Below are 11,209 nucleotides of genomic sequence, written 5' to 3'. Positions count from 1 at the left end.
AATAATTATCAAGTAAGTAAGATGAAGAGAATATACGGAGTGATTTTATTCATAAATGTGACATTTCAAATTCTTTTCTTAATTCAATTTGGTGAAGCTAGTGAACGAACACAAATGCACAGGCAAAGGAGATACTTAGGTTTTAGGAATATAACTCATTTGTTTGTAAGTATATTATTTATTTCATAAAAAACGTTAAACATCAGGCTTCTGTTTTTCTTTACTCTTTATTTTCAAAATGATGTACAGTGTATATAGCTCTCTTGTACAAATTATCTCTGTGTAGACGCACCTTTTTTTATTACGTCAAAAGTCACAAGTTAAATACTGTCACTTTAATAAGCAATTGTTTCAGAAAGTATTACACACTTAATCCATATACTATCGTTAAACTTTAAAAAATTGAATTACTGTATTCTAGTACATAAAATATTTGAATGAACTACCACTACGTCAACTACATTGTCAAGTGACAAAACAGTTCGTTTGGGTAGATACCACCCTCTCATCAGATATTCTACCGCCAAACAGCAGTACTCAGTATTTTTGTGATCCGGTTTGAAGGGTGAGTGAGCCAGTAAAACTACAGGCACAACGGACATAACATTATTATATTTCTTACAGCACTAATGTCTATGAACGGTCGTGAACACTTACCATGAGGTGGTCCATTTGCCTGAACGCCTACCTATAAATTCAATTCGATATATTGACTAGTAGAATAATGTACTATATGTGCACGAACTGAGTTTATCTCGATGTCGTTTGCTTTCATTTAATATAAAACCAGTTTATCAGACGAAAAAGTGTGAGTACTTGAAAAGATTCAAGTTACCGTCGACTACCATGGGCTATCCCAGGATAATTGTTAGCACGAAGCCCTTACGCCAGTAGCAATTTGTTTCCAATATTTTTACTCTTAGCTTTTCTTTCCATTGTTTTTGTTGTGGATATATCTTCATGTTTTCAGATTTATCGATATTATATAATTTTTTTATGATAAACTTTAAGACATAATAATAGTGGTGTTTATTTATAATGTGACTTTTATCGAATATTTTGTCGATAAATGAATAAAGTTAATAAAAATTATATCATGAATGAGAAGTATGTATTTTTTATGAGTGAATTTTATGCTATATGATTTATGAAATTTCAGGTACGTTTCAACTTTAGGGACAATGTGATACCCTGGAATCAGTTATTCGCAAATGCGGCCGGTTTTCGCATGAACTTTGATGATCCCCCTGACTCTTTTCATCCGTACCATCATTTGAGCCGACGCAGTGTTTATAAAAATTTAGAAATATTACTAAATAGGCACGTACATTTTTTATTTTTATTATAAAAATAAATTCGTATTGGTTTTTTTTTTTTTTTGTTTTGTTGACGTGAACGAAATCCGTTGACTATACTTCCGAGTATTTAACTTTTTTATAACTAAAAATACATAAGGAACACGACCCGCTAAGCCGATATCCATGAAATAAATTATTATTTAAAGAGAATTGAACGCGCTTTCACAAAATTCTACGAAAAATTTTACGTTTACATTTATTTAAAAAAAAAATACGTTACATTTTGAAATATATATGTCATTATTTTTTACAGGAATGGCTTGGACGGCTACCACTGTGTCCGACGGACGATATGTGATGTTAATCGAATAGATGAACCGAACGGAATTTATCATAAAATTCTCAAAATGATATTCAGGTATTTTTATCTAATGCATATAGTTCGTATTTCGGAAATGCTATTATCAAACAAAATTAAAACTGCGTCTTCACAATTGATAAGCGTGTAACTTCGTATTGTGTATCAGTATCACCTGCGCAGGAGCCGAGATAGCCCAGTGGTTAGAACTCGTGCATCTTAACCGATGATCGCGAGTTCAAACCCAGGCAAGCACCACTGATTTTCATGTGCTTAATTTGTATTTATAATTAATCTCGTATTCAACGGTGAAGGAAAAGATCGTGAGGAAACCTGCATGTGTCTAATTTCAACGAAATTCTGCCACATGTGTATTTCACCAACCCGCGTTGGAGCAGCAGGAGGCCTTAGCCCAGCAGTGGGAAATTGACAGGCTGTTAATGTAATTACCTGCGGTAATAAAAAACGTTTCTATAATAACTTTCGTTGTAACAATGTTGCGTAATTTTGGTGACTTTCTGAGAAATATCAATTTGTCTATTAATTCAATGCTACCTTACCTTCAGAATGTGATAAAATCATTAAAATAGTTTTTCAAATTATATTAAATAAGTGTTTGTGGTCACTAATCATAGGTTACATATAATATAGCTTTTAAACTATACCTACTTCCTGGTACAAAATGGCGTCGCATTCACGAAATCAGTTGCTCCATGAGATATTACAAATCGGAAATCATTACAAAAGTTTCGCTCAGTGAATACGACTAAGTAAGCAACAGCCTCTCCACCTCTGAAAAGGCTTTGAATTTACTCCACCACACTACGCCATATTTGCCTAAATGGTTCACCAAATTGGCTCACTGATAATTATACACTTATGACAACATTTCATTCAGAACCTGCAGATTTCCTCAGAATGTTTTACTTTACTGTTGAGCACGAGAGGTCGTCGGTAAAGATTGTCTGGACTTAAATCCATAATCTTCGGTGAAGATATTTCTATCCACTTGGCTATCTTACCTCGGTGAAACAGTTTACTGCTTCTTATGTGAATTAAAGAGTTTTATAACACGCCTTGTGTAATTTGAGGGTAAATTAAATGTATTGTCGTATCATCTTTATTAAAAATATCAGTAGCAACGATTAAATTAGTTCCATTTTGTCCGGCGAGAGGTTAACTTTATTAATATTACCCTTTCCGTCTTGTACCTAGTTAATAGGACTGCTGTTGTTACATCAGTCTAACTCTTGAATTCTGAGTAGTAATACTAAAAACTTTTAGTAGCAGACGCAGGAATATGGATAACTTTTCAGAGGTGGCATCGTTTACACTTTATCGCCTCGGAAAAGACATTAAGCTGTTTGTCCCGCGCTTGATCTTCCACCGGTCGTATCGAATCAAAACATTACACTATTTGAGTAAAGCAATAGAAAGTGCACATGTGTTTGCTTTCACATACTGGGAACTCTTGGGAAATTTTGGCTTAGAATTGACACTATTCACGAAATTCTGCCATTGGGAAAGTATACATTATCCAGCAATTTATGTTACCAGTTTTAAAGTCAATAAACTGACAAATTACAAACGAAATTCAAAGAACTCGAAATAGGATTAAATTTGAAATGATGTTGTATCATTTATTTACGATACGAACTTACATACATAATAAAAAAATCTCATAAACCACAACATGTGGTCGTATATTTGACTCACTTAGCAACTTCCCTTTTTTAATTTCAGGCAACAATCATCGGAAACAGAAAAATGGCACAATAAAAACGACGAAACTTGTCAATTATCGACGAACAAATGTCCGTTCTCTATGCTCCAAGTTTCAACGTACACAGATATTTAATAAATTTATCCATATAACACATGGGATTTTATTAGTATTAAAAATATTATTACAAACTGAGAACTTCATATTGACCTCTAAACTATCTATATGAAATTAGAAATTCTATTGAAATGTCACAAAATGGCATTAATCCGATCGTGATGTATGTTACGTAAATATCTCACTAATACCCGATTATTATATGATATCTTATTCTCTTCTTCTTCACAAAATTTGTCTCGTCCTTTGACGGGAGCCGCTGTCCTGCTCTTTCTTTTCCATCTCGCTCTATCTAGGGCGTCTTTTTCAAGGAGGTCGCTACTCATCAAACCATTTCTAACATCACTCAACCATCGCAGTTTTGACCTTTCTGTCATTTGACGTATTGAAAGAAAAATATCAATATACTAATTATTTATATAATTTCCTCCGTTTATGGTATTGTTTTATTAGTATAACCATTCCCAATTAAAAACGAATAATTATAGAGAAAATATGCATTAACATTAGAAACACGGGAGCAGTCATTTGCAGGGATTTTTAAATTGAAAGATTATTCTAAAACTCTTTTAACAAAACATTCTGATAATATGTGACTTTAATTATTATTAATAGATACTTCAAAAATATAATTCGTAGTTTGTTTACTATTCAAAGTAGTTATATAAAAAACAAATGTCTAATGTAGGCTTTGTGCAAGCCCATCTGGATATGTACCACCCGAGCATTGGATATTCTAGCGATAATCGACATACTTAGTAAAAAAGTGTGAAATCCCGAGCCTCGGAAATCAAATAAAACGTCATGCGCTTGAGCTATTTCCAGTCGTATCGGATTATAAGAGTGAAGGATTGAAGAGTAGCCGAAATCGGTTCAAACGACAAATACATAAAATATCATTTTATCAATTCAGGTCAAATTATTCATATTATAAAAAGGTCGTAAATGCAAGTAACTATAACTTACAAAAGTGTATAAAAAAATTCTCGTTACTGCTTTTGTGGTAACGAATGCAAAACTTAACTTCTTAACTTAACAGTTCGAAATTGGAACGCAATTTATACATACAGCCTTTTTGGAACGACTAACAATAACAACACGACCGTCCAGTGACCGTGTGACTAGATGATATTCCGTTACAGACTCGTAAAATTGTCATAATCAGAAATCAAACATGAGTACCGTAATTCTCTAACTCAAATATGTCTCCAAGCTAGGCTTGTACTACGGATTTGCCTTCATATGTAATGAATATAAAAATAAATTAATGATTACGTATTAAACTCATGGCAACACTAACCTTTTTTTCACATTCTTTATTGCTCATAATTTATAACAATAAAAACAGGTACCAGGATTAACTGTCCCGAGTAATTCACACAGGTAAAGTAAGGGTATATAAGACGTGTATATTGAAGGAGGGACATTTTTTGTTTTTTTTTTTTATGGTTAGAATCTTCACGTAGAACAAATCGGATAATTACCTAGAACCTCAAACACTAAAAGTATAGTAAACAGAACAGTAAAAAGTATTCACTTTTGACTTCATACACTTGGGTACATGGGTACCATCAACACGCTTAAATACTTTGTTGGTAAAAGTTTGAAGTTTGTTGGTGTTCCTTACATTGCACGATACCAATTAAATCAATAACTATATTTTAATAATATGTTAACAAATAATTTTTCTTGAAACAGCCCAACCAATACCCGATTAATATTCAAACCCCTCTATGTTGAAACTTAAAGTAAAATAAAAATCTGACTAAACCCATAATAATATTTCCAAATGTATAAGGGAGATATTATCTTAGTTCCCAAGGTTAGTAACAGACAGACATTTCGAAAGTATTTTTTATTAGATAACACCAATATGAAACAAAGGCCTTCCTCACCCAATCAGAATATCTTTCATTGTTTCATTGCTAAGAAGATCAATAAACCGTAAAATAAATAAAATTCCATTTTATTTTCATATTATTCTAATTTAGAATAAATAAATATAATAAATAGTTTTAATTTAATTATTTTAAATGAATAAGCTACAATGGACAGAATAAATCGAGTACTTGTGTTAATTTATGTGACTTTTATAATTTTTTTCTTTATACAACTCAGTGAAACCAGTGATCATTCACAAGTGTATAGACAGAAAAGATATTTGGGTTTTAGAAATGTGTCCCATTTCTTTGTAAGTAAATTATTTTTAACCTAATTTAATATTTCCATAAATACATAATATAGTGCAAGTGAGCTGAGGTAGCCCAACGATTAGAATATGTGAATCTAAACTAAAGATTACAGGGTCAAACCCGAACAAACATTTCTGATTTTTTATGGGCTGATAATTCATTTTATTTTTATTCATTCATTCGTGATCCATGGTAAAGGAAAATATTGTGATAAAATCTAAATGTGTATGATGAAGTCTGCTATGAAACTTGTATACCCACCAATCTCAGCAGATGGGTGGTATAAACTTCAAATCTTTTTCTCAAGAAGAGACTGTTTCACATTAATAATGATATAAGTTAAAACGTAAAACTTTAAAATCACTTTGATGAAACGATTGGAAATACTTCATTAAAAATCTTAAAGGTCTTAATTAACTAAACCAAAAATAGGTAAATTAGTCGATAATTAACTTAGGACAACAAGTAATGTTACTGTCTGATTTCGAGATTTTTTATGAATTAACTTTAAAGCTGCTAAAATTGTTACTTCAATTTTAACCCCAATGGACTTTTTTGAATACCGTAGTGTAAAGTGTACACTTTATTTAATTAAAATGCTTTGAAAACAGAACTTGCTTTTATATGTAATATTCCCTATTAACATTCCAGATTCGTTTCAACTTCAAAGCGAATATGGTCCCTTGGAATCAGATTTTCGCTCAAGCACTTGGCTTCCGGATGAACTGGGACGATCCTCCAGATTCGTTTCGTCCCTACCATAACCTTAACCGACGTGCTGTATTTAGAAATATGGAAATATTATTGGACAGGTACTGATAAATTAGAGCGCAATCTTTGATCAGAGATACGATAATGTAACTGTATGTATTTCAATTATTTCAGCTTTCGGGGAGAGGACTAATTATCCTTAACACAGGTTATTTAATTAGCTTTGCTAGGATAGCCAGTACTTACCTTATCTACACACTTGAACTTACCTTCTCATCGTTAGAAAGATGTTTTTTTGTGGAACAAATATCATTATACTATATCTATGATCAAAGATTGCATACAATTACATAATCATAACATATATAATCAGCCTGTAAATTTCCCACTGCTGGGCTAAGGCCTCCTCTCCCGTTGAGGAGAAGGTATGAAGCATATTCCACCACGCTGCTCCAATGCGGGTTGGTGGAATACACATGTGGCAGAATTTCGTTGAAATTAGACACATGCAGGTTTCCTCACGATGTTTTCCTTCACCGCCGAGCACGAGATGAATTATAAACACAAATTAAGCACATGAAAATTCAGTGGTGCCTGCCTGGGTTTGAACCCGATATCATCGGTTAAGATGCACGCGTTCTAACCACTGGGCCATCTCGGCTCTCGCTAATCAATTATACGAAATTAATTTACTTTACAATAACTTTCTCCATTACATCATAAGGACATTCTAAGACATTGTATTTTCATTATCTATACAGTAACCTTATCCATCTCACCCGTGCATAGTCTTGGCAGTCCGATAGCATAGGAGCAGTAATAAGTTGAGATGATCATTTTTTTTTATTATATCGGTAGGCGAAAGAGCAAATGGACCACCTGATGGTAAGTGGTCACCACCCCCATAGACAATGGCGTTGTAAGAAATATTAACCATTCCTTACATCACCAATGCGCCACCAACCTTGGGAACTAAGTCATGGGAACTTGTTACGTCCCTTGTGCCTGTAGTTACACTGCCTCAAACCAAAATACAACAGTACTGAGTACTGCTGTTTGGCGGTAAAATATCTGATGAGTGGGTGGTACCTACCCAGACGGACTTGCACAAAGCCCTACCACCAGTTAACTCATATGTGTATCTTAACTATAGACTACAGGTTAAAACCAGATGCACTCTCTTTTCCCTGACTCTCATGATACAATAGAATGGCACATCCGATAAAAACGGAAAAGGTTCTATCGCGGGAACATCGACATTAAAAAAAATCTAGAATCCATGCTGTTCCAAAACTTTTTTGTCCCAGCCCGATCTGGGGTTTAAACCCAAGCCCTAGCTCCTGGGTTTAAAGGATATGATTAGATTGATAGGATCTGCAACTTATACTTAGCCACTTAACCAACGAGACAATCATGCTAATCTAAAACAAAATAATATAAAATTTCCGTATAAATCGGATTTGTGGTTGTTACCTCTTTATGATACTAATATGGTATACATAGTGTCTGATCTACATATTCAATGATCCTTAATTATTACTAATATAATAAGCTTATTATGCGAAAGTCAACAATATCGCAGCCGGTTATTTGATTAATTGAAGTATCTGTTGAAATCATCTCATGGTAAATATGTTTATATAACTCATCTAAATGTTTACAGAAATGGCTTGAATGGTTTCCATTGCGTTCGTCGATCGATCTGTGAAGCTAATGATATACATGAACCCAAAGCGATTTATTTTAAAATTCTCAAAATTGTATTTAGGTAAGTTTTTAAAGTAAATAATAAAGAAATCTTAGTGCACTGCAATATATATACATACGTATATGCTGCCAACAATGTAAGTAACTCAATTGGTGGTACTTAGTGGGCTTTGTGATTCACTCATCACAGCAATACTTAGTATTGTTGTGTTTCGTCTTGAAGGGTGAGCTAGTATAATAAGCATACAGGATATAAAAACTTAGTTTCCCAAGCTAAGTAACGCATTAGGCAGTGTTGACCAGTTACTATCAAGTGGTCTATTCAATAGTTCACCTACCGATAAGACATAAAAAAATTACAAGAAACGCATTTGTTTAAAAAAAAAAGATAAATTCTTGTTTAAACAAAACGTACTTCATTCAAAAAATTATGAACGGAAGATGATACTGGATGCTCTTGTATGCTTGTCTAGAGAAAAAAAATCATTTGATTAATTTTGGATAAATTTCAGACAGCAGTCATCTGAAACAGAGAAATGGTACGGACAGACAGAAGAAGACTGTCAAGCATCTACAAACAAATGTCCGTTCTCTATGCTTGAAGTTTCGCCGTACACTGATATCTAATATATAAATTTTAAGAAGATGATTGTTTTATTTTCTGCAATCTAAAATGGATGCTAAAATTTAACCTAACCTTAAATTAACCTTATCAAAACATTGAACAAACGATTTAAAATAATGAAAAATGAAATAAACAAGAAAAAATACGGAAGGATATGAAGGATGTTGTTTAAAATATATGGTCAAAATCTATTCAGGTAAAATCGTACTGATCTAACATTTTTTGTCACAAGAAAGAGCACAGACACTTTGACGCATAATCAATTTGCATACGTCATCGATAAATTGACCACTTAACATAATTTAACTCCAACAAATAGGATAGCAGTTATCCCATAATCCTGGACCTAGTTCGCTAATGACAGCTCTACAAAATTAATGCTTGCCTCTAATAAATTCCGATTGCACTGAAATCAGTTAATCCCAAGCTGATTGTAAATTTTCGCCCCTGGGATGTAGTAGTTGTGATAACGCCTATCATTGCCACCACAATGGCATTTGAATAGACGAAATCTTGGATGAATTGACCAATTTTACAGGAACAAACATTGAACTTATTTATTTATTTTAGCATTATTTGGCATATTTTGGCATTATCTATTTTGGCACTCAATCTGGTTTGAAAATTACATTTAAAATAATTTTTGAATCTTCCGCAAAGACATCGTGCATGAAGGTATAATTAGTGACCCGGCTTTAACTAGATAACGAGCGAACCGAATTCTCGTATTTCACAGCACACAATTTTTCAAAGAAAATAATACAATGATAGAAAAAAAAATCATATCGCGATATATTTAATAAATAAATTATTTCAATAAGAACCACCGTCAGCATATTCACAAATACACAAAAGGATATTAGCAAGCTAGTACAGTGTGATGTATTACCAACTTTAACAATGTTAATTATGTAGAGTTGGATATTTTTGGCCATAATTGCCGCCGCTACAATCCTAATCCTAAACATATTATTAATGTAAAGGGACTTTGTTTGTTACGCGTTCACGTCTTAACAAATCAACCGACCATGCAATTTTGCATACACATTTTCTCCATCCCCACGGATATCCCCATTGGAATTGATAATTTGGCAAGAATCGGAAGAAAATTCTCGAAAATATTCTTAAATTTATATATATATAAATGTCTCTAGTAGTAGTTGATAGAGTTTCTATTTGAATGAAATTAATTTATTTGTTTAGAATTAAACTACTCTATGCAAAGTTTTAATAGTATCTCTAAAATGACTTTCTACACAAACGGACAAAATATACTATGATTTTAATAACATTCTAGTATTATCCCGTCATTATTATTATACTTTTTTCCTATTTTTGTCTTAGGTAATATATATAATAATATTTACGCAAACTTGATCGCAATACGCAACCTTGCACCTAAAGTAGTTTAATTTGAATAAATATCTGTAAATTTTCGCATATTTATAAATCCTTATTTAAAAAAACTCTTGATATTTAAAGTTAATAATTATGAGAAAGTTTAGCTTGAACTATATCGTTCGTTTAACTTATATCATTTGAGTTGGCAATATTTTGTCTTGAAAAATAGGCAAAAGAAAAAAATATGCACGTGTTGAATTAAAATCTGAATTGGAGTACTATGGTGGAAATTACAAATATTCTCTTCGAAAAGAGGCATAAAACTAACAGTGAATTATTTACAGGTTGTAAGTTTCTGTTTTGTTTTAGGAATTCTTAAAAACAATAAATTATTTTCTTAAATATAAATCATTCAGTAGGTAACTTAAAGTGGTACAACTTTTTTCATAATAAATTCGTAAAAAAATGCAACATTAAAATGTATATAGTTCTAGTCTTATCGATATTGGATAAATATACTGGCACTATAAAATTTTCTACACTAAGCAATGCGCATACGCCACCATAAAACTCTCTATAGCAAGCCCTGCAACCGTCGTGTTAAGCTTAACGTAGACATAAGACAAGAGTACGACTGGAAAATATGTTTTGAAAATTTCACTAAAATTCATCCTCTTGATAATGATTTAGCATAAGAATGATACCTTCATCACTCAAAATTTAATAAGTGTACAAATCACGACTGCATGAAGAGACCAGACTTCTAGCAGAATTTCCTTGTTGAATTGCAATTCTTACTATCTGACCAAAAAATTATACCTGCTCAGTGAAGATTATATTATAGATGGGACAACAAAAATGCATAAAATTAAATTACCTAACAAATGAAAATTATACATAACGGGAACAAAGTTTCCAATGTACGAGTATGAGTCCGTGTATATTAGCTATTGTTAAATTACAAAAAATAAACTACTAAATAGTATATAATATAGTTATACGTTACTAAACTATTTCTTTAAAAAGCATTGCTATTCTGCAAGCCCCCCCCCCCAGGAAATTTTGAAAACTAAATCAAAAATTATTTTGATGTGCGTATCGTTTAAATACTATTTATTATTATTATTAATATATTTA

At 32.3% G+C, this 11,209-nt stretch overlaps 1 protein-coding gene across 1 annotated transcript; it reads left to right on the top strand.

Annotated features, from left to right (window-relative positions):
• The first annotated feature begins 5,543 nt into the window (after positions 1-5,543).
• On the top strand, positions 5,544-8,733 carry LOC113398813 (uncharacterized). The gene is made up of 4 exons (XM_026637746.2): positions 5,544-5,687; positions 6,340-6,500; positions 8,063-8,167; positions 8,619-8,733. The coding sequence occupies exons 1-4, from the start codon at positions 5,544-5,546 to the stop codon at positions 8,731-8,733; spliced, it is 525 nt and encodes a 174-aa protein (XP_026493531.2).
• The last annotated feature ends 2,476 nt before the right edge of the window (positions 8,734-11,209 follow it).

This window comes from Vanessa tameamea, chromosome 14, assembly GCF_037043105.1.
Source record: "Vanessa tameamea isolate UH-Manoa-2023 chromosome 14, ilVanTame1 primary haplotype, whole genome shotgun sequence".
In the NCBI taxonomy this organism is placed as follows: Eukaryota; Metazoa; Arthropoda; class Insecta; order Lepidoptera; family Nymphalidae; genus Vanessa; species Vanessa tameamea.
This window is presented reverse-complemented; position numbering and strand designations above follow the sequence as displayed.

Coding starts and splice junctions, on each gene's coding strand:
- LOC113398813 (XM_026637746.2), top strand. CDS start 5,544: ATGGACAGAATAAATCGAGTACTTGTGTTAATTTATGTGACTTTTATA. Junction 5,688..6,339: donor GAAATGTGTCCCATTTCTTT/GTAAGTAAATTA, acceptor TTAACATTCCAG/ATTCGTTTCAACTTCAAAGC. Junction 6,501..8,062: donor ATGGAAATATTATTGGACAG/GTACTGATAAAT, acceptor AAATGTTTACAG/AAATGGCTTGAATGGTTTCC.